Source organism: Medicago truncatula, chromosome 4 (genome assembly GCF_003473485.1).
Source record: "Medicago truncatula cultivar Jemalong A17 chromosome 4, MtrunA17r5.0-ANR, whole genome shotgun sequence".
In the NCBI taxonomy this organism is placed as follows: Eukaryota; Viridiplantae; Streptophyta; class Magnoliopsida; order Fabales; family Fabaceae; genus Medicago; species Medicago truncatula.
This window is the reverse complement of record NC_053045.1, coordinates 6,083,145-6,107,595: the sequence shown is the minus strand read 5'-3', so window position 1 is coordinate 6,107,595 and position 24,451 is coordinate 6,083,145. Positions and strand designations below refer to the sequence as shown.

Below are 24,451 nucleotides of genomic sequence, written 5' to 3'. Positions count from 1 at the left end.
AACATTCTGATCATCCTGTTGAATGTTTTCTCCCTGAGCATCTTGAAAAAGCTCTTCATAGAGATCATTTGTAGTATCTTCAATGTTGAGATCAAAGTCAGGATGAGCTTCAACATTTTCTTGTTCCAACACAGCTTCTTCTTCAACATCCATTGGTTGATTTTTGCTTCCAAAAGAGTCAGATACTAGAATTTTTGCAACTTCCCTAGCATCATCATCAACATTCTGAGCTTGAAGCTCAGTATTTTCTTCAACTCTAACATCTTCAGAGGGTGCTTCAACACCTTGATTCAAAGAGTCTTCAAAATTCTGATGGTCAGCATCAGATTCTCCAACATTCTGAGCAGCTTTCTTAACCAGCATAGCTTCAAACTGTTCTTGGCTTTCTTCAATTAGCTCTCTTGCATGTTCAGCAATATGAGCAAAGACTTCAAGAGCTGGAGTAGCCTTTCCTTTCTCAACATTCTGAGAGCTTGAACCAATTTCCTTCTTGGCAGGCTTGTCAGTTTTCTGCTTCTTCCTTACTTCCTGAACTTTCTGATCAGCAAGCCTCTTAACTGATCCAGTCTTTTGAGGAATAGGCATGTTTGAAGTTGTGATGTGAAGTTGACTAATGGTTTTGGCTGTAAATCTCATAAAGGTATCCTGACCTTTTTCTTTGCCCAGAGAAATTCCAGCAGCTTCAAATATGGGTGTCAAGTGCATCCCATATGGCAACCCAGCAACTTTCTGTTTGAAGGAGTAGCATTGATCCATCATGTGTTGGAGCATGACAAAACACAGATTCAGCTTTGTTTTGGTTATGAGGTGATAAATGATGCAGAGATCAGTATCAGTGATAACCTCAAAGCTTCCACATCTAGGAAGAAGAGTATGCCTGATCATGTTGTGGAGAATCTTGGGTGTGTCTTCAAGATTTGTGGAATTGATATCATGGTTTGGTTTGATATACTCTTCAAAGAGTTGTTCACGTGTTATTCCTACACTAGAGAACCAGGAATTGTACAGTTCATTACCTTCATTTGGGATTTTCAGAATATCTGAAAGAAGGTTCTGAGAAACTTGGATTCTCACTCCTTTGACTGTGGACTCCAGGAACTTTTCTTCATTGTGTTCCTTTACAGTCATGTTGGCATAGAATTCCTTTACCAAGTCTGGAAAAGTCTGACATTGAGTGGAAACAAAAGTTGACCAGCCTTGAGGATCTGTGAACTTCTTCAGATTCCATCCTTTTGTCTTAAGACTGTCAAAGTCAAAATACTTAGATCTGCTGATGGGTCTATTGGCCATCTTTTCAGCATTTTGAGCCTTTAGAGTGGAGGCAAGAATGGCAATGTCTTTGCCTTTTCCTCGTTTCCTAGGAACAATTTCCTCTTCCTCTGTTTCTGCTTCTTGTTCATCTTCAGAGGAGATTTTCTCTTCAGGCAAAGGTTGTGCTTCCTTTGCAATCTGCTTCCTTCTTTGATAAACTATCCTTGCAGCTTTAGCCATTTGAAAGAGAGTTTCTTCAGTCTTTTCAGAGCTTGCTTCTTCTTCTGCAACTCCTTTATCTTTTTCTGAGATTTCTTCCTCACTTTTCTCAGATTTCTCTTCATCAGAGACTCCATTCTTCTCTTCATTATCAGATACTAAATCAACATGGGTAGTGGTTGGCTTAGACGATGATCCCTTTCTCATCCTTTGGGATCTTCTGATTGGCTTTTTAGAAGTTTTAGGTTTGGATGATTTTGAAGTGTCATGCGCAGGGATGATGACATCTTGCAAAATGGTGTGAAGAGGGGTCTCGTTTAGAGGAGAATGATCAGAGGATTGATCATTAGCAGCGTTTGGTGGTGATTGGGAACGAACACGAGAAGAAGTTTTGGTTCGAGCCATGTTCGTGAAAAAAAAAAAAACAGAGTATGAGAGAAGTGGTTTAGGTTTGGTTTTGATTTAGAGAAAAAGGTGGTTTGGGAAAGATGAAGTGTGATAAAAAAATCTGAACAAATGATAGACTTTTTTATAGAGTCAAGCGTGCAGTTGGAGGAGTGAAGAAAGGGTGTTGGCAGTTTTATTGGGAAAGATGAAAAACTGAAAAGTTGTTGGGAGAGAGAAAGAACTAGCCGTTTGACAAGATGGAAGGAGAGTGGTTGAAATGATTTTTAAGCTTTGCCTAATGGATATAGCTTAAACATAACAAACCTAAATCAAACATTTAATGCTTGAGATTTTGAAGAGATTTCTGGATAATCAACACACTAAATCCTGCGTGTGTGATTTTCTGACCCAGAATCCAAAAGTTAAACATTCTGATCTTTTAAGAACAGACTTAACCAGATGAAAGTTTGAACATTCTGATCTTATGAATGAATTGACCAGATAGTTTTTTCAAAAGATTTTGACTTCATGAACATTCTGAAGTACAAACTGATGAATATTCTGAAGAACATTCTGATGAACATTCTGATGGAATGAACATTCTGATTGATGTGAATAAATCTGATTTGAATCAGACAACATCAGGGGGTTTAGTCTAAGGCCCTTATTGATCAGTGATCAATCTTTATTGGGATTTTTTATGATTTGCAATTTTCCTTTAAGAAAATTAAATCTATCCTCAACAAGGGGTTTTGTGAAAATGTCAGCTAGTTGATTTTCAGTATCAACAAAACTTAATGCAATATTCCTTTTCTGAACATGGTCTCTAATGAAATGATGTTTTATTTCAATATGCTTAGACCTAGAATGCTGAATAGGATTCTTAGAAAGATTAATTGCACTTGTATTATCACAATAAATAGGAACACTTGTGTACCTTAGAGAGTAGTCTTCCAGCTGATTTCTTACCCACAAGATTTGAGAGCAACAACTAGCTGCAGATACATACTCAGCTTCAGTTGTGGAGAGTGCAATGGTGTTTTGCTTTCTGCAAGACCATCCAATCAATGCTTGTCCCAAGAATTGACAGGAGCCACTTGTACTCTTCCTCTCAACTTTGTCTCCAGCATAATCAGCATCACAATAGGCTACAAGATCAAAACTAGAACCTTTTCTATACCAAAGGCCAAGATCAGTAGTACCTACTAGATATCTAAAGATTCTTTTAACTGCAGTTAAGTGTGATTCTTTTGCACATGTTTGAAATCTAGCACATAAACCTACTGCAAACACTATATCAGGTCTGCTAGCAGTTAAATATAATAATGAACCTATCATGCCTCTATATTCTTTTTCAGAAATAGATTTTCCACTCTCATCCTTATCTAAACTTGAAGATGGATGCATAGGGGGGCCCATGATTTTTGCCTCATTCATTTTATATTTCTTAAGAATGTCTTTGACATACTTTTCTTGACTTATGAAAATTCCATTTGGATGTTGTTTGATTTGTAAACCAAGGAAAAAACCAAGTTCACCCATCATGCTCATCTCAAATTCACTTTGCATAAGGTTGGAAAATTCTTCACACATTTTTATTTTAGTAGCACCAAAAATGATGTCATCCACATATACTTGAACAATAAGTAAGTCAGAGTTATGTGTTTTTCTAAAAAGTGTGGTATCAATTTTTCCTCTTGAAAATCCATTTTCAATTAAAAATGTGCTAAGTCTGTCATACCAAGCTCTAGGAGCTTGTTTAAGACCATAAAGTGCTTTTGTTAATTTAAAAACATGATTTGGTTTCTCTTCATTTATGAATCCAGGTGGTTGGCTTACATAAACTTCTTCATTTAAAAAACCATTTAAAAAAGCACTTTTCACATCCATTTGAAAAAGTTTAATGCTTTTATGTGCAGCATATGCAAGAAGAATTCTGATGGCTTCTAACCTTGCAACTGGTGCAAAGGTCTCATCATAGTCAATACCTTCTTGTTGGTTGTAGCCTTGAGCAACTAACCTTGCTTTGTTTCTGACAACCTTACCTTCTTCATCAAGCTTGTTTCTAAAAACCCATCTTGTTCCAATGGTGGTTTTGTCTTGATTATTTGGAACTAAGTTCCAAACTTTGTTTCTTTCAAACTGAGAAAGTTTCTCCTTCATGGCCTCAATCCAAGAATTATCAAGAATGGCTTCATTGATTGACTTGGGTTCCATTTGAGAAATCATTGCCATGTTGTTATCTTGAAAGGACAATCTGGTTCTTATACCATCAGTTGTGCTTCCAGTGATTTGATCAGCAGGATGATCTCCTACCATTCTCCAGCTTCTAGGTGGACTTTGAAGAGATTGATCCTGAACATTCTGATCATCTTCTTTCTCTACTGAACTTTCAGTATTTTGAGTGGAAACATTCTGAAGTGTTGGTACCTCAGTGTCTTCACTTTCTTTAGGTTGAGAATGTTCATCATATTCATCAAATATGATATGCATACTAATTTCAACTATCTGGGTTTTTAGATTGTACACTCTATAACCTTTAGAAGTTGTAGAGTATCCTAAAAAGATAGCTTTATCTGATTTAGGATCAAACTTACCCAACTTTTCTTTATTGTTCAGTATATAACAATAGCAGCCAAATATGTGAAAATAAGATATGCTAGGTTTAATGTTTTTCCAGAGTTCATATGGGGTTTTGTTAAGAACCTTTCTTATAGAAACTCTATTCAAAATGTAACAAGATGTGTTGATGGCTTCTGCCCAAAAGTAATCTTCAACATTTGATTCATTTAACATTGTTCTTGCCATTTCTTGCAAGGTTCTATTTTTTCTTTCAACAACTCCATTTTGTTGTGGAGTTCTTGCACAAGAAAAATTATGTTCAATACCATTTTCATCAAAGAATGTTTTGAAGGATGCATTTTCAAATTCTCCTCCATGATCACTCCTTACTGTAATGATATTAGAACCTTGTTCATTTTGAACTCTTTTGCAAAAGTTTTGAAATGCTTCAAAAGATTCATCTTTATGTTTTAAAAAGAGAACCCATGTAAATCTGGAAAAGTCATCAACAATAACAAAACCATATCTTTTGCCATTTAGACTTGCAGTTTGTACTGGACCAAAGAGATCAATATGAAGGAGTTCTAAAGGTTTCTGAGTTGAAATAAACTCAATAGTTTTAAAACTACTTTTTACTTGTTTACCTTTAACACATGCTTCACAGATCTTGTCCTTTTCAAAGCTAATCTTAGGCAAACCTCTAACTAGATCAAGTTGAGAAAGTTTAGCAATGGTTTTCATGCTTATATGACCAGCCCTTTTGTGCCAGATCCATTTGTCTTTTTCAATAGACATAAAGCAGGATTCAGCAGGCATATCATTCAGTTCTAAAACATATAAGTTCTTTCTTCTTGAACCAGAGAAAAAGAGTTTGTTAGAGGAGGTTTGTCTTACTTCACATATGTTAGGTTTAAAGACAACTTCAAATCCACTATCACACAATTGACTTATGCTAAGTAGATTATGTTTTAAACCTTCTACATACTGAACATTTTCTATTTTAGCGGAGTTAAGATTACCTATGGTACCTTTACCTCTGATTTTACCTTTGTCATTATTTCCAAAGGTCACTAGTCCTCCATCCTTCTTTTCAAAGGTTAGAAAACAATTCCTGTCACCTGTCATGTGCCTAGAACAACCACTATCCAGGTACCATGGTTTTGTTCTTGCACCCTGAGGTATGACCTACATTTGACAAGATAAAAATTTTAGGTACCCATGTAATGTTGGGTCCTTGAGAGTTAGTTCTTCTAAGAGATCTTTTCTAAAAGCAACATTCTGTCTTTTATGATCAGATTTGTCACAGTAGAAACATATCTTCTTAGCCTTCTCAGCCTTTTGTGAACTTTCTGATCTATTGAGATGAGAACGTTCTGAACTAAGAGAAACATTCTTTTGTTTGATAAATTTTTTCTTAACATGGCATACTGATTCATCATGTCCATACTTATCACAAAAATAACATTTAATTCTCATTTTAGTCTTAGGTACAAAATTCTCAATGATTTTGCTTGGATCTTTAAAGCCTAAGCCAGATTTCTTGGCACTTTCATTTTGAGATCCTAAGATGTTTTGAAAAGTTTCTGTAGATTTTATAAAACCTGTAAGATCCTTTTTCAATGTTTCAACTTTCTTTTTCAAAAGTGTGTTTTCCTTTTGTATGTCAGAAGGTATGGAAACAATGTTTTTTTGTTTTCTGTTTAGTTCTCTTTGTTTTTCTGACATTTCAAAATGAGAATCTTGCAGAATTTTTATGGTCTTTCTAGACTCATCATATTTGTTTTGAAGTATTTCTTTTTCTTCTTTTAACTCAGAGAGTTCCTTGATTAAAGAATGACATCTATTAGTTAAGAAGTTTGAATCATATAAGAGACTATCTATTTTATTTTCAAGATCTTTATATAAAGAATCAGTTTTATAGATAATTACCTCTTCCTCATCATCTGACTGAGCCATCAGTCCCATGTTTGTATCTCCATCTTCTTGAAGATCTGATTCTTCCATGTCATCCCAAGTGATCATTGCCTTCTTCTTGAAAGGAGGTTTTCTTTGAATCTTCTTGATGTCAGGACATTCACTTTTGTAATGTCCAGTTTTGTTACATCCAAAGCAAGTGACTTGACTTTTGTCAGCTTCAGTTTTGGTGCTCATGTTGCTATTTGGAAACTTCTTTCTGATCTGATTTCTTCTCAACATCATTCTTTGAATTCTTTTAGAGATTAGTGCAAGTTCATCTTCTGCTTCTTCTTCATGAACTTCTTCTAACTCTTGTGGTTCTTGCACATCATCATCAGCTACTGATGAGCTTTTCTGAGATGCTTTTAAGGCAAGTGTTTTCACCTTCTTCACTGGTTTGTCTCCTTGAAGTACAACTTCATGAGCTCTCAGTGAACCAATGAGATCTTCCAGGTTCATAGATTTTAAATCTTTGGCCTGAGTAATTGCAGTGACCATAGGTCTCCACATACTTGGAAGACATCTCAATATTTTTCTAATTCTATCATGAGTAGAATATGCCTTTCCAAGAGATCTCATTTCATTTACTATTGTAGTAAATCTAGCATACATCTCATCAATAGTTTCATTTTCACTCATTTCAAAGACTTCAAATTTTCTGACTCCAATGTCAATTCTGGTTTCTTTGACATGAGATGTACCCTCATGATGTATTTTTAAGGTATCCCATACCTCTTTAGCATTCTTACATTCATCAACTCTTTCACTTTCTTCCATGGTTAGTGCACATGATAGAAAGAGTCTAGCTTTAGAATTTAACAATACCTGAGCTTTTTCATCTGTTGACCATGCATTTTTTTCTTTGACAGCTCCTTCTTTGGTTGTTGGAACAAAGTCTCCATCTGTGATGACTGTCCACATGTCATTGTCTTGAGATCTGAGAAAGAGTTCCATCTTGCCTTTCCAGAAGTAGTAGTTTGATCCATCAAAAAGTGGTGGTCTGTTTGATGATCCTCCTTCAGCTATGTACTTGACTTTAGACATACTTCCTGAATCTTTTCTCTAACACTTGTTTAAGTGTTCAAACCCTTAGAGCCTGGCTCTGATACCAATTGAAGTAGATAAAATAGTCACAAGGAAGGGGGGGGGGGGGTTTGAATTGTGACCCTTTAAAAATTAAACCTGTAACTTAAAATTGATTCTCAAGTTTGAAACTTGGAATGGTTAAGTTAACAGCAGACTTCAGAACGTTCTGATGTCTGAGTGCAAAAACAGTTTAATAAGGTAAATGTGTTTGTGTGTTGTGTATGCAATAAGTAAAAAGTATAGGGAAGAGAGAATAAACACACAGAGAATTTATAGTGGTTCACCCAATGTGGGTTAGTCCACTCCTCACAATCTTGTGAGAGTTTCCACTATGATGCTTGAGATAACCTCTCAAATCCTGCACCTTACAATCTTTGTTCACCTGAACAATTACAATTCTGTATTCTCTAAGCCTCAGCAGGCTTGCACCTTGTTGCTAAGTTAACCACTTAGACTTTTACAACCTTTGCTCAAACTAACACTTTAGTACCCCTAAAGCTAGATGAGACTTTGTTACAATTTGTATGGAGGTTGAATGTTTGTGAATCAAACAAAGGAGAAGGAAGAAGTTATCATTCAGATAACAGAAAGTATTGATTTGCACTAAGTAAACGAAAGCCTTAGAGATTGATCAATTTCAGTTTTGCAAAAGCTTCAAACAATCTTTGTTGTTTTCTTGTATGCTTTGCAATGGTGCAAGTAATGCTGAGCCTTTGATCTCTATTTATAGAGTCTTTGGGCTCATATAGCCGTTGTAAGGTGACCAATGGTGTTATGCCACGTGTCTTGGGCCCCACAAGCTTTTACTTGAAAATCTGGGTGAACATTCTGAACATCAGAATGTTGTTGAGTTCCCAGGATGAACATCAGAATGTTGCTGTGTTCTTCATCAGAATGTTTGATATTCATGATGTTCTTCATCTGGGTTCATCAAGGATGAATGTCAGATGGGTTTCTGGGTCCATTCCATACGTGACATGAGATATGTTCAAGTTTTATCCTTCAAAAGTTACTTCTCCATATGCATCAAAAGTTGCTTGAAAAAGTAGGATAAAGTTGAACCAAATCTGTCTTGGATTTGGTGCAGGAGAGAGGATAGTGGATCTGCAATCTTCAGGCCCATGCTTCAAGGAGATTTGCTTGATTCATCTCAGAGTACACGTTATCTCTGATGCAAGATCTCCTTTTGCTAGCTTTTTGATCTTTCCACCAACTACACTGTTCATGGCTGGAAGCATGTGCAGAAGTGAACATTCTGATCTCAGAATGTTCCATTTGTTCTTACTTTAGGTTGATTTGAAAGACTTAACTTTTAATGTAATCAAACCTAATAGTAAGATATAACTGAAGTGCAGTGAATGCATCACTAGGACAATATTCTCTTTGGAATATTCCTAGTACTTTAATGTTCATAGTCTTGGATGAACATTAAAGATCCTTTTTACATAGATCCTTGTCCATGCCTTTATTTGTTGATAGATCCATGCAGATGTACTTTTCTGGACCTTTTATTCATGTCAAGTGTACTTGCATGCTCTTCACGTTCTTGATAAATCTGGGTAGCTTCTGAACAACCTTCTGAACTGGGTTGCTTCTGAGCAACCTTCTGAACTGGGTTGCTTCTGAACTATCATCAGAACGTTCTGATCAACTTTCTGATCAACATTCTGAACTAACTTTCTGAACTTCAGAATTAGTTCATGGATTCAATGTCCTTTGATTTTATGCATCTTGGTATGATTCAAACCTTGTTCCTGTCTTAGTGAAAACACTCAAGAGCACAAGTTAAATACCAAGGAATTTAATCAAAGTCCATTTAATCCTTAATCATTAAAGTTTATTATCTTTAAAATTAATTAGGGATTTTGCCTCAACAGACGTCTTATATGATAACGCGCCCAATCTTCACAGACTTTCTGAAGAACCTCTTAGGTCCCTACAGATGGTATTTTAAGTCCTTCCTGTGGGTCCCTAAGCTCTTAGGAATATAATGACGGTCCACAGCCCCCAAGCACAAGTCTTGGTACAAGGCGTGGTGCTTTTAAAGCTTACGAATTACTTAGAATATACTTCTTCTGGGACTAGATGTTTTTCAGAAGCATCTGGAATTTCATGAGGGCGACTACCCTTAAGAGGGTGCTCTGAAACCTTTAAGCCCTTACCGAAGAGCCTTTGGGTCCTTGCTAAGAGCGTCTATCCTTTGTGGTGCTTTTGATTGCAATCGATGAATGTATATTGCAAGGACGGTCCTCGCCGTTTATACTCTTTATGAACAAATTTTGCTCATGAGAAAAGAATCATTAACCTCTCTGATTACTTATGAATCTTCTTCTTTTTCTCTTTCATCCGGCCGCCGAGTCAGAGCCTTAAAAAGGTTAACCCTTTCATGGGCGTACTGTTGATTTGAATATGTCGGCCGCCTTTGATAGGCGGACTGTCGATTTGAATATATCGGGCCGCCTTTGATAGGCGGACGGTCGATTTGAATATATCGGGCCGCCTTTGATAGGCGGACGGTCGATTTGAATATATCGGGCCGCCTTTGATAGGCGGACAGTCGATTTGAATATATCGGGCCGCCTTTGATAGGCGGACGGTCGATTTAAATATATCGGGCCGCCTTTGATAGCCGGACAGTCGATTTGCATATATCGGGCCGCCTTTGATAGGCGAACAGTCGATTTTTCCTCTTATCGGGCCGCCGAGTCAGAGCCTTAGAAAGGTTGACCCAGTTTGGGCGGACTGTCGATAGTCTTCTCATTAAAAACCTGCAAAACAAATCTTAAAGGTCGAAAAAGTTATTTTTAGGATATAACTCCGTGTTTCATCTGTATGTTTTCCATGGCGGGACTATTGCATCCATGCTCGTTTAATTATGGCGTGTTGATTGACGAGTTCTCTCCTTTCATTCATCTAGCCCTTGGCGGGCTTGTTAGTATCCCAACCTTGATTTATCTGAAATATAACAATTCTTCCGAACTTCCAAATTAATCAGTATCATAAATAAACGAGTCCTTTAATCATATGCAATCATATTTAATGGAAACTAACTATTCTTTGTCTTTTTTCATTTAGCTCACTTATACTTTGTATTTCTCTTCCTTTCATCCTCTCCTCTTCATTCTTCTACTAAAATGAGAATTGAATAAAGTATTTATTCTTTCTAACTCGGGACTGACTCACTCATTATCTTGTCATGCTCCTATTAAATCCAAACTAATTCGCTCACTCCACTATGTAAAGCTAATTTTGACTATAAGACTTATTATCCACATGTGATGTATATGCACCAAAAAATAATTGCAACATAAACAAAATCGATAAGAGACTTCGAAATTAAGTTGCAAAATATTTTTTCTGGCAAGAAATTCACTTTTAATCAAAAAGCGAAAATATATTGTCACAAAATATATTGATCATAAATTTTTCTTCAAAGTGTAATAACACGCCTTATTTCTTCTACCTATTTTTCTTATTTGTTGTACTCTTTTCTCTCATAATAAGAAATTGGAACTAACTCGCCCATTATCCTATCTATTCGCCAATCCGAGTAAAAACAAAAATATAATAGGCTATCGAAGAATAAGTTAGTTCTCAATATACAATTGTCCTACACGTAAAGATCGGAAAGATAAAACCTGAACGTTATTTTTCTCTCTGAGTCTCGAGTGACGTTGTTACGGGTGTGCAGTGTTCCCTTGGTTCGTTGAAGTTCTTGCCCCTCTTGTTAATTGGAGAATTCTCTTTACAAAAATATTACATACATACTCGAACAAATCATGTTAGTTACTTTCAAATCAATTGTCGAAACTCATAATATCATAAATACAGTTTATTTACGAAAATTTAAAGAAACAGAGCATACGGTTCCCTTTTGAGAATGTTACTCCTATACTTCCTATCATATCTATCTAATGCTCTTAAAACTTCTAGAGATCATGTCCACATTCTATATAACAAAGAGGTGCAGCACTAAACTTGATATGTTGAGCCCAATTGTTACCGTGCATTATGACCAAATTTAGAAACTCACAGTATTTTCTGAAGGTATACTTATCAAAAACATCTCTCTTAAAATAATTATTACGTAAGGATTATGCATCTATCATGTGTTAGTACATTATCAATCACAGAATTTTATAACCTAGAAATACAGATTATCCACATATGACTATAAGACTTATTATCTATCATGTGTTAGTTGTAACTTTGAAATAAACTGAGAATATGTAATCTGCCAGAGAAAGAGACAAATCATTTTCAATAAGAGGCACACATATTTTTTACCAATGTGCAGTAGTCAAGCAACTCAAGCATATGAAAACAGCATTTTATATTTATCTGTATTTGTCTGTCTACATCTATGCAAGCATTCAACATAATAAACATTAAAGAATTTCCATTCTAGAGTTACCTGGCCCTTCCGAGATATTACACAACGGGAATCACCAGCATTTGAAACAACAACTTGGTTGTTTCTAATAACTGCAACACAGGCTGTGCTTCCTGAAGTTGGTCCAGCAAAATCAGAATGAGGTCCCTCCTCAAAGGCCCAATCATCAACTCGGTTAATACCCTTGCTGCTTCGTGGAGACCAAATCAACCCTTCTATCATCCCACTGAACTTGTTTATCTTATCTCCCAAGATCGATAGCTCCCTCCATCCTCTTTGACCACGCATCATCTCATCCACTCTTAGAAAAGCTTGTTGAAGAGATGTTCCTATATCTCCTTCATGACCATCATAAACACCAGAAAATGAAGTAGACTTGTCCAGATCAGTATATGCAGCATGATTGAGGTTAATCACACCATGTTCTTTTAGTGTCCATAGCAGCCAAACTGGATGTTCTCTCGAAAAATTAAAGCACTACGCAACCCTAGTTAAGCTTCAGCGGTGAAACCTGTTGAGTGCCGATTCCCCTTTGACTGAAGGGATACTAACAAGCCTGCTTTCATTATTTTAGCGATTCTGACTTTGCCATGTATAGCCTCGGAAGTGATTTCTTTTTGTGAGAACGGGACGAGGTGCAAGCATGGCGGCGACGGAATAACTTCTTATCGGCGAGGTTGCTGCCATGCTTCTGAATTGATTTTCATCAAACGACGATTTGATGGGAGGACTCGGTCATCGTGGCGGTTGGGGGTGATGAAGTTAGGTTCCTAAATCATGGGAGCTACCATTTAGGCTTTTGGTGTGGAAAGGTTATCTGGATTGTAGTTTAATGACTACGATTCAGATTTCTATGGCTTTAGGATTTCTAAATCGCAGATTACGATTCAGAGAAGTGGTCTAGGTTAGTTTTACCGATTTTCCACAGACGGCGCCAACTGTACTTGCAGAAAAAGTACAATAAAGGATTCTAGGGTTAAGAATCGTCTATTAGGGTTTAGACTGAATATTGGATACTTGAGAGTGTTCTCAAGGGTGGTATTTATAGCCTTCTATGGGCTTGGGTTTTGGTTGCTTAGTCTCCAAGTAATAGGGGTATTTAGGCCTTTTGGGCGGTTTCTAGAAGGTTAGAAAGGCGGCTTCTGCGCCTTGGGCTTTTGGGCTCTCTTCAAGGGCGCTAAGCCCTTTTTGAGGGTCTAAGAAGCCCTTTTGGAGGTCTTTTAGGTCCATAGGAATATTATGACGGTCCAATTGTAATGAGATCCACCTAAGGGTGAAGTTGTTGTATTCTCATTGTCATTATAGTGGAAGTTTAAGAGGCTCGAGGGTCCCGTGGTTTTTTGCCTTTCTCAGATTGAGAAGGTTTTCCACGCTAAAATTTTATGTGTCATTACGCTTATATTTCACGTTTCTGCTGGTACCTATTTTGAGTTCATGGAGGAGGCAAATTATGTAGGTGTTTCCCAACAGTGGTATCAAAGCACTCGTTTCTATGGGACTATGGGTGTCGTATCTGCAAGATAATTCTTTGTATGCTATGTGGTTGCAACATTGTTTTATCTTCCACATTAGAAAAGAAATATTCTTGTCGCTAGAAATAAAGTGAGGTAGTGTTATATTGCATGTCTAGGAAAGTTCTGGAAAGGAAATACTTGGTATTTAAGCATGTCTATTGACCCACCTCTCTTACTTGGGAACTTTCCTTGTGTACTATTCACAAACTCATATTTACTTTAGTTTCGATACTAGTCACACTGGTTAAAGAAAATACTTCCTATATAACTCAAGATGGAGGGTTCAATCAACCATGATGGTGATTTGTTCAAGCTAACTGCTGACAACTACTCATATTGAAAGCCGATGATGGAAGACCACTTGTATTGCAAAGATTTTCATGATCCAATCACCCAAAAGGATAAACCCGAGAAGAAGACCAATACGGAGTGGGAGCTTCAAAATCGGAAGGCAGTAGCCATGATCGGAAAATATATTGATAGAAGTCTGTTCGAGCATGTGTCAACTTATACCAATGTATATGAGTTGTGGAAAAAACTTGAATCCTTGATTCAAAATAAGACGCCAAAGAACAAAGCCCACCTTGTCAGACGACTAGTGAAATTGGAGTACTCGGATGGCCAAAACACGACCGAGCATTTGAATACCTTCAAATGTATTGTGAATCAACTATCAAAAGTTGACATGAAGATAGATGATGAGTTGCAAACTCTTCTACTCCTAAGTTCTCTACCTGAGAGTTGGGACACTCTATTCGTCACTCTCAGTAACTCTTCTCAAGATGGAAAACTTGTCATGGATTCTATTACGGATTCCTTGCTAAGTGAAAAATCAAGGCGGAGAGAAAGTGGCTTCAACAACCTGTTTGATGCAAATATTGTTGATAATAGAGGAAGAATTAAGAATCGTGAAAGCGGAGGTCGTGGGAGATCACAAGCTAGATCCACAAGTCCCACACAAGACTAAGTTGTTGTTATTGTGGCAAATGCGGCAACAGAATACCTGAATACAGATTCTTGAAGAGAGATCAACGGGCGGGAACAATCCATCCATATCTGATAAAGCTAAAGAAGAATAAAGAAGATGAAACCACAAAAACAGTCATAGCAACTAACAAGAATTTCTTTCTTGTTGAATTGTTGAAAACAGTCGTAGCAACTGACAAGAATCTTTAGTGTTTACTTATTGCTTTCTCTTCTTTTCTTTTTCTAGAATGAAATCTTGAGATGAGGAAAGAAGTCACAATGATATATTTTCCTAAAAATATCAAGCCTTTGTTGCTATGTTTTAAAGTTGTGGCATATGATTATTTCAGTTTAGCTCATCAAGGTGGCAATTGATATAAACATAACAAGACCAAATATTCGATCTATAAGGTGAAACAAATTTTTCCTATTATAGGTAAATATTCGATCTATAAGGTGAAACAAATTTTTCCTATTATTAATTTTTTTTTTTGTGGTGGTCGGAGTTTGAATTCCAACCTTCCATATATTATGCATTTGTCCCTACCAACTGAGTTAAGCTCACGAGGACTCCTATCACTGATTTGCATAGCAATATAGGGCCTTTAGATTGTAAATTCTATCTTCTGATGAAAATCTACAATTCTAATATATTTGTATTATATTGTTAAAACCTTCAACCAAAACCATTCATCAATCTTTCAAAACTCAAACAATTTTTATTTGTATATGTTGTGAATTCGGACAAAATCACACCAATGAATAACAAAGATGTGTGGAGCAAAGAAAGTGGTAATTAATAGATAAAATATCTCCAAACAACAACAACTAACACTACAAGAATAGTTACCTTTTGCCAGGGATTTTGACAAGGGTTTGAAGCCCCTGGCAAATTTGCCAGGGAAAATGCCAAGGACAACCGCTGGCAAAAAACACTGGGGTTTGCCCCTCGTTTATTTTAAAAAATCCCTGGGTTTTTATTGGCGCCAGAACTGAATTTGAAAAAGGGAAGGAATCAATTGCATGTCATGAAAAAACCGAGGGAAATTACCAAGGAAAGCCCCTCGGATGTGCAAAAAGTGAGAGAATCCCTGCTTTGTTCCTGCTAAGTTGACTGAAGCCTGCAAAAGTTGTGCAGTGCAGGCCTGCCAGGGGCTAAACCCCTCGATTTTTGCAGGAAATCCCTGGCTTTTTTATGGCTGTTCTGCAACCTAGCTATGCTAGGATTTGACCAACAAAGCGAGGGGCTTGTCCCTCACATAGGCCCTGGCTTTTTTCCATCCCGATATAAGCCATGCACCGGTCTCTTAGCAGCCTAAAAAACACTTAGAAAAATCTCTTCTTTCTTCTCATAAAACACATCCCCTTCACACAACACATTCATCAAAGTTCATATATTTGGTAAAAATTTCTTCATTTGTTACATGTTTTTTTCATGATATTAATTTTGATTACTTATTAATGTTATTTATTTTGTATGTTATTCATGCTGTTTTTTTTTTTTGTGATAAAAAGAAATATATGCATGTTGTAGTTGTAGTTGCATTGCAGCAGAATTTAAAAAAAAAAATATGGTCAAACACTAATTGCTTATATTCTATTTTTTTTAATAATAAACTTTAATATAGTTTTAAAGAAAAATAGGAACAGTTTAATTAATTTTAGGCAAGTGTACATTTCGGTACTGTTTTAAAATAAAAAAATCTAGGATTATTGTTTTAAAAGTAAAATTGTTTGTTAAACTAAATCTGTTATTAAAAATATATTATTTTTAAAAAAATTTTAATAACTAGTTTTTATAAATATATTTTAGTTTAGTTAATGCCATATTAAAACCAGTTTTTAAATTATAACAAAATTATAATTTAAATATAAAAACAGATTTTTTTAAACCTAATGCTGTTTTTTAATAAATTAAAATCTGTTTTTATATTTAAAAATCTGTTTTTATATTTAAATTATAATTATGTTATATAATTATTATTTTTACGAATTAAAACTAATCAAAGCGTAGGAAAATAAAAATACTATACTAAAAAGTTCTATTGCTGGAAAACAATTTAATAAAATAGTGTATTAAAAATCAGTTTTATTTTTAAATTAAAACTTTGTTAAAATATGTTTTTTTAATAAATTAAAATCTATTATTATATTTTATCAATTTATAAAATAAAACAATATAATATAATAATGCATATTGTTTAAAAAAGAGGGACTCAAAAATAGTATAGTACAAAAAAATTAAAGTTGTTTATTGATCAAAAACAACTTTTAAAAAAAAAACAATTTTTAAATTAATTTAAATACATTTTATTAATTAATAAAATATTCATTTTAATAAATAAAATATTTAAAAAAAAAATAACATGGACGTTTGCCAGGGGTTAAACCCTAGCATATCCCTGGTTTTTTCCGGTCAGACTTTCTTCACATCAGTCACTTCAGCGCAGGCAGCGCAGGCGCAGTCAGAGTTGCAGAAAATTTGCAGACAAAAGTGAGGGAATTTATGCCAAGGTTTAAGTCACGTGTTATGCCAGGGGTTCTGCCCCTCGTTTTTCTCCCAGGGGTGTAGCCCCTGGCAAAAGGTTTGCGATGAGCGCTTTTGCCACTGCTTCCGCCCCTGGCTTTTTCCCTCACAAACGTCCCTTTTGCCAGGGATTCTGTCCTTTTGACAGGGATTTTGCCCCTGGCAAAAGGTAATATTTCTTGTAGTGTAAAACAGAACTAAATCTAAGTGTAGAGCAACACCACAAACATAATCAAAGCAATAAAGATAATCAATGAAAGAAAGGAACAAATACACCAAGATTGTTGACCCAGTTCGGTCCAATATGACCTAATCTGGGGGAGAGAGCAGCCCTCCAATCCACTATGATGAAAGTGTTACAAAAGAGTTACAAGAAATTAGCTTATAAGCTTACACAAGAACAAGACCTAATTTCTACCCATTTTGTGTCACCCACACTCTCAATGAATCCTAAGAGAAAACACAAAAGGAAGTTTTTTGATCCTTCCAATGGTGAAATCTCACTACCCAAGGTGTTTACAATGTTTCCCAAAGTCTATAATCAATTCATATATTCAAAATACTAGGGCTAGTACTCAATCATAAACATATAAAAGACATTAAAGTCAAGGAAATCTAAATAAGACTATATCTTCATTGATATTCAAGAGAGTTCATACAAATTACATGGCCATATAGCTTACAAAAGATTCATCTCAGGCTTAACTACAATGAAATTAGTTACTCATAGCTAAAGCATAAACAACTAATTCAAAAGAAGGGTTCATTACATAAATTGGTGGGCTGATTATGAGTTGTGATGGTCTCCCACCATTTCTCCAGTTCTTCAATTCCTAAATCTTCTTTTTATCCTTAAAATTTTGAACTCTTGGCTCAAAAACACATTTACATTTTATATATATGTTTTTAGTGCGGCAAAGTCGTGCCCCAATGTGAATAAAATTTAAATTATGTTCAGTCGCTCCTCAAAATCGTGGTCCAAAAATTGTTCAATGGAATTTCTTCATTTGGGGTCCAAATCTTGCCCAATCTAGTGAAACTGTGGCTCAATTTTCAGCTTTCTGTGAATCCTTGATTTCCATCTATTTCAGCTTCAAATACTCCATTATTACACTGAACTCAACTTGAAATGCATAAAAAACAGCTAACAAAACAAATTTGACATGGTCTCATCATAAGGAGACACTATAAATAAAACCTTATTTGCTATCTGATAGACTTTTAGCAAGTGTAATAAAAAAGAATTGAAGTAATAAAATTCACAAGTTCGTATCAACTAGGACTGTTTTAATTTCTACAAGGCAAAGACATTAAAATTAAGGATGTGTTAAATTTATGGGTTGCTCTAGGCAGTTAGATTTGGTTGCATAAAACTTAAACAAAGTAAATAAAATGGTTTGATAATTGGATTAAAACAAATGATCAAGCCGGTGAATCCTCTATTGCTTTATGTGAAATAGCTTATCTCTACTTTACTCTAAACACTTATTCATTCTTTACGACGGATTAACTAAGTGGTTTTGATCAATCTCTTGTCTCAAAACCCTTTCCTAAGTTATAACCTTTTAATCTCTTAAACCGATTGAATAACAGTGGAAGCATGGTGAGAACGTTAATCCATAAGTCATAACTCGCAACTTCCTATCTCTAGTTTCATATGTAAAGTCAAACAGAATCACTATTTCAGGTTTAATAGCTAGGGTTAGTAGTCAATTAACTCCTAAGATCAATTAATACAATTGAAAGAAGCTAGGGTTAGTAGCCATACAAACAATCATAAGAAAATCAATAAGCATGTATAATTCTGAATAAAGACTGAATGTTATTGATAATAAAGAGAGTTCGCTACATGGTTCGCATATCACAATAGATTCATCATGGCTCAATCAACCGAGAAGATTATCTACTCATAACTAACTTTATTAAAGACATAGAAACAATAGAACATACATAAATTTGAAACAGCTATGAGTTGGGTGATATCCACTGCGTGTTCTTCAGCTTTCTGGTGTCGTCTATGCTCTGTTTAACTCTCCGAAAATCGCCTCTTTAATCTATGGTCGCTTATGGCTTTTATAGAAAGAATTTTAGGGTTTCAAAAAGCCCACCATCGTGCCACATTTCACGACCATATATCGTGGCACAATTTGCTCATTAATCATACGTGGCAGCAAATTCACCCAACCATCGTGGCACGTTACATATCCATCATGCCATGATTTTTCTAGCAACATCAGGTTAATTCCACGCTTCGAACGTGCGACAATTCAGGTCCATAGTGTCATGATTTCTCCAGCAAGCAAAGTTCTTGCATTCTTCTCAAAATTGTGCAAGACTTCTCTTTTATGAATCTTGAGCTGATTTAACCATGTATACAAGCATTTGACTTTCAAAATATTACAAAAATGACACAAATATGAGTAAAAAAACTAGTGTTGACGTAGTGTCATCACTATCTTATTTCATTTCCATCGTATTATAGTACAAAATCATAACTTCAAGGTCCATGAAATTAGAAATAAACAGAAGAAAAAATTATTAAGAACGTGCATAAAAACTAAATGACAACAAGTGAAATATTCTAGCATAAGGTATACCGTACAATTCTCCTGCTAAAGAAAGAATTCATTTATCACAGTAAGATGTTTTAGATCGCTACACATTTGCCTTTACGACACCTAATATTAGCCCCATAAAATTTTAGACAATCTTTATCTCTTATACAATTACCGCCAATAGTTACTACGACCCTATTAGATTTTATTATGTCGAGAAATATGAAAAGAATTAGAATTAGAACATAAACCAATTTCGGTGTTTTAACCATATTTTTTCAATTTGCATCCAAATAATAGTAAATGACTTGATCTATTTATAGTGTATAAGAAATTTCATGGTCTCTTAATGAAATAATTAAATAATTTAAGCATGATAAATTTTATAAACAGTTCAAAATTCTAAAATCATTTCTAAATGTCCTTTAAATATATCAATGTGTTTTGTCCCTGTAGCATACTTAGGAAGGAGATCATGTAATAAACATGATAATCAAAATATTTAAATACAATTTTACTAACTTGTCTTCCTTTAAAAAAATTATTTTTTTTTTAACCTTCGACAAGAGTAAAGGGAAAAGTATATATTTATACCATCATAAAGTTATGTATGAATATAACACACGATTGAATATTTATGAATAAGTAGAATGTATGTTATGAGCAATCTATTTTTTAATTAAATCATTAAGATCATAAAGAATTTATATTTCATTGCTTAATTTATTCCACTTCCTTATTTGCATCAATTATATAATTACTGGCCCCCCTCTTGTATATTGATAGACTTTTAATAAGTGTGTTAAGAATTATCGATGTAATGAAGTATAAAATTGTTCTCCGCATGAACTACTTTATTTTCTACTCGGCAAAGACATTATCAACGCATATGCATTAAAATTTGTGTGTGTGTGTGGGGGTGGTCTCACAATGCAAATAGTTTATTTAACAAAATGCAAATAGTTTATTTAACAATCAAAAATTAAATAGCAAAATGTAAATAAATTTGTAATGATTTTCGGAGAAAAATGAACATGTCTTTCGAATTTTATATCCGTCAATATGTTTGGTAAACTGCACTTAAACCCTACAATTATTATTCTAGCTTCATTATCATTAACAAAATAGCTTTGATCAATCTCTTGACTCAGAGCCCTCTCCTTAGATTACAACTCACTAATCTCTTAGGTGAGTATGTAACATTGAAGGTTTTATTGAATGCTAAATTTTAATCACAACCTTACATGTTGATATCTCTAAAGGGACCTATTTGATTGAAGAGTCTAACTAAATCCAAGTCAACAATTGTATTGAATATAGTTTCATGCTTTACATTGATCAAACATATAGGACAGATTCACCTTAGACCCAATCACAAGAAATTTAGCTATTCATAGGTAAAGCACAAATAACAGATTGAAGAGTAGCGTAAAATTTTTAAAAACCCTTCAGAATTCTAGAATCATTACAAAATGTCCTTAAAATATATCAATGTGTTATTTTTTTTCCCTTTAGCACACTTAGGAAAGAGATCATGTAATAAACATAATAATCAAAATAATTAAATACAATTTTACTAACTTGTCATCCTTTAAATAATTTTATTATTTTTTAAACCTTTCATAAGAGCAATGGAAAAAATATGCTTATACCATCATAAAGTTGTGTATGAATATAAAACATCATTGGATATTTATGAACAAAGAACGTATTTTCTGAGCAATCTATTTTTTTTTATTAAATCATTATCTCATAAAGAATTTATATTTAAAAAAATTCATTGCATAATTTATTCCACTTTCTTATTCACATCAATTATACGAATCAATTATATAATCGTTGACCCCCTGTTGTATATTGATAGACTTTTAGCAAGTGCGGTAAGAATTATCAAAGTAATAAAGTATAAAATTCTTCTAGGTAAAGACATTATCAATACGGATGTATTGAAATTGAGGAGTCTCACAACGCAAATAGTTTTTTTAAAACTCATAAATAAATAGTAAAATGTAAATAGATTTGGAATAATTTTTGGAGAAAAATGATCATGTCTTTCGAATCTTATATCCGTCAATGTTTGGTAAACTATACTTAAACCTTACAGTTATTATTCTAGTTTCATTATAATTAAAAAAATAGCTCTGATCAACATCTTGACTCAGATCCCTCTTCTTAGATAACAACTCACTAATCTCTTAGGATTGTCTGTAACATCGAATGTTTTATTGAATGTAAATATTTTTATTGGGCATTTGTATTGGCTGCATTGTTCAGTATGCCTGAGTTCTCGCCTATTTGTATGTGCGCTCTTTATGTTTAAGGACACAATATTTCCTTATCTTATTGATCAAGCAACGGACATATCTTTTAAGAATCAACTGTGGAATATTTCTAAAGTAGATATTATATTTTAGGAAATATTTATTATTGTTTGGAACGATCCTGTAAATGTTCCGACATTTTAGGACTTTCCAGATTTGTTTCTGATTCTTGTTTTGCAGATTAGCTGAACCGATTTGCTTTGTGCTGAAGCCCATCTAAATATTTAGCCCAAGCTGCTTCAGTATATAAAGAAGACTTCAAAACCTAATTGTTCATTCAAGCCGTCATTCTAAAAAGTTTAGATTTTTAAGGTTTGAGTCTTCATGTATTCTGCTCTTGTATCGTTTGTGATGCAAGTTTAGAATCTACTATGTATTCTTTCTTGTATCGTTTGTGATACGTGTTAGGATTGTGTGTGAGTATTGATACTCCTTTGTACTACACCGAAGTTGAGAAACAAGGTGTTAGTTGTTTGTGTTGGAAGGTAACTTCTACTTTTGTTCTGGTTTAGGTCTGTTAGGTCATAGGGGTTGTGACTGACCATTAGGATAGTAAGATGGGATCTTAGATCTATGAGTTCCTAGGTTGAAGTCTATACGGGTAGGTCTTAGGTCATATAGTGTAAACGAGGAGTTTGCCAAGAGCTATTGAATAAGGACTACACTATTGGATTTCCTTCCTGGCTTGGTAGCCCCCAGAGTAGGTGTGTTTGTCACCGAATTGGGTCAACAAACTCATTGTATTCTCTACTTTCCTGTCATTTATTTTGTTGTTTTTACAAGAAATGGTATCAGAGCAGACCTCTCCTAGTACGGTGTGGTTCGGGGACGAACCAAGCGAAAGCTGGTGGGCATGTAAAGCCCGAGGCAGATGAGGGCGTAGAGTGGTACGACTCGACTCGTGTTGGTTTGTAGGGTCAGTCGGCAATGCTTAAAGTCGATTGGGATGTTACAGATATCTCTAATGTTAGATGTTTGATTGAAGAGTATAACTAGATCTAAGTCAACAGTTAGTGATAAAAGTCAACTCATCTTTGAGTTTATTTTATATGTGATCAAGATACAAAAAGCATTAAACACAAGTTATATTGTATAAATACTAGAATTGCAATTGTGTTGAATAGAGTTTCATAGTTTACATTGTTTAAAAACAAAATCATCTTAGAACTAATCAAAACAAATTTAGCTACTAATTACACAAGGATAAACAACTGGATTGAAGGAGAATTATAGAATATTAAAAACCCTTCAGAATTCAAAATATATCAATGTGTTATTTTTGTTCCTTTAGCACACTTAGGATAGAGACCATGTAATAAACATAATAATCAAAATAATTGAATACAGTTTTACTAATTTATCATCATTTAAATAATTTTATTATTCTTTTAACCTTTATGAGAGTAGAGGGGAAAAAATATAGGTTTATACAATAATAAATTTATGTATGAATATAAAACACCATTGGATATTTATGAACAAGTAGAACGTATGTTATGAGCTATCTATTTTTTAATTAAATCATTAGATCATAAAGAATATATATTTAAAAAAATTCATTGCATGATTTATTTTACTTTCTTATTCACATCAATTATACGAATCAATTATATAATCATTGGCCCCCTCTTGTATATTGATAGACTTTTAAAATATGTATTAAAAATTATCAAAGTAATAAAGTATAAAATTCGTCTACACATAGAATATAGGGTTAATAGTGTTTTTCACTCCTGTAATATATGTCATTTTCGGTTTTCGCCCCTATAAAATTTTCAGTTTGATTTTCACCCTCGTAAAAATTTTATTTTCCGGAAAACATCCTTAATAGGGCATTCAAAAACCAAAATTTCTTGAAAAAAAAAATCTGAAAATGGCCTATTAGGGGTATTTTTCGGAAAATAAAAATTTTATGAGGGTGCAAATCAAACCGAAAATTTTATAGGAACGAAAACCGAAAATGACATATATTACAGGGGTGAAAAACAATATTAACCCTAAAATGTATTAGTTTCTACTAGGTAGAGACATTATCAACACGGATGTATTAAAGTGGGTGGGGGTGGGTCTCACAATGCAAATAGTGTTTAAACACTCATAAAATAAATAGAAAAATATAAATAGATTTGTAATGATTTTTTTTGAAAAATGATCATGTCTTTCTAATCTTATATCCGTCAATGTTTGGTAAACTGCACTTAAATCCTACAATTATTATTCTAGTTTCATTATAATTAACAAAATAGCTCAGATCAATCTCTTGATTTGGAGTCGTCTTCTTAGATTACAACTTGTTAATCTCTTAGGTGAGTTGATGAGTCATTATTATATCTATTTTATCCATAATATTTAGTATTGTTTTATTTAGATTTTAGTTATATTTATATTTATAATATTTCCTTTTTGAATTATATTACTACAATTGCATATTTATATTTCAGGAATGAATATTGGATGGATTGAGTCTTGGAGCAAAAGAAAGAGGATTGGAGCTGATTCGGTGTAGAAATACGAAGATTCAGAAGACAAAATATGTCTCCCCCAAGTCAGAACCTTGGCACGGCCCGTGCTAGGCTTGGCACGGCCGTGCCACCTTCCAATGCCTCTTTTGCTGCTTTTGCTTAGATTTTAAGCTACTCTATTTTAGCCCAAATGTAATAGCTTAGATTTTAAGTCAAATAAATGTTATAAATAGAGTAGCCATCCATCACAAA

At 34.3% G+C, this 24,451-nt stretch overlaps 1 protein-coding gene and 1 long non-coding RNA gene across 2 annotated transcripts; both read right to left on the bottom strand.

Annotated features, from left to right (window-relative positions):
- Positions 1-11,816: 11,816 nt before the first annotated feature.
- Positions 11,817-12,541, bottom strand: LOC25490619 (probable protein phosphatase 2C 60). The gene is made up of 3 exons (XM_013604238.2): positions 12,439-12,541; positions 11,876-12,303; positions 11,817-11,822 (listed from the first exon to the last, which is right to left on the bottom strand). The coding sequence occupies exons 1-3, from the start codon at positions 12,539-12,541 to the stop codon at positions 11,817-11,819; spliced, it is 537 nt and encodes a 178-aa protein (XP_013459692.2).
- A 6,122-nt stretch (positions 12,542-18,663) lies between these two features.
- On the bottom strand, positions 18,664-19,691 carry LOC112420325 (uncharacterized). The gene is made up of 2 exons (XR_003010318.2): positions 19,459-19,691; positions 18,664-19,218 (listed from the first exon to the last, which is right to left on the bottom strand). It is a non-coding gene; the product is annotated as an uncharacterized lncRNA (long non-coding RNA).
- Between the last annotated feature and the right edge of the window lie 4,760 nt (positions 19,692-24,451).

Coding starts and splice junctions, on each gene's coding strand:
- LOC25490619 (XM_013604238.2), bottom strand. CDS start 12,541: ATGGCAGCAACCTCGCCGATAAGAAGTTATTCCGTCGCCGCCATGCTT. Junction 12,304..12,438: donor CCGAGGCTATACATGGCAAA/GTCAGAATCGCT, acceptor GAGAACATCCAG/TTTGGCTGCTATGGACACTA.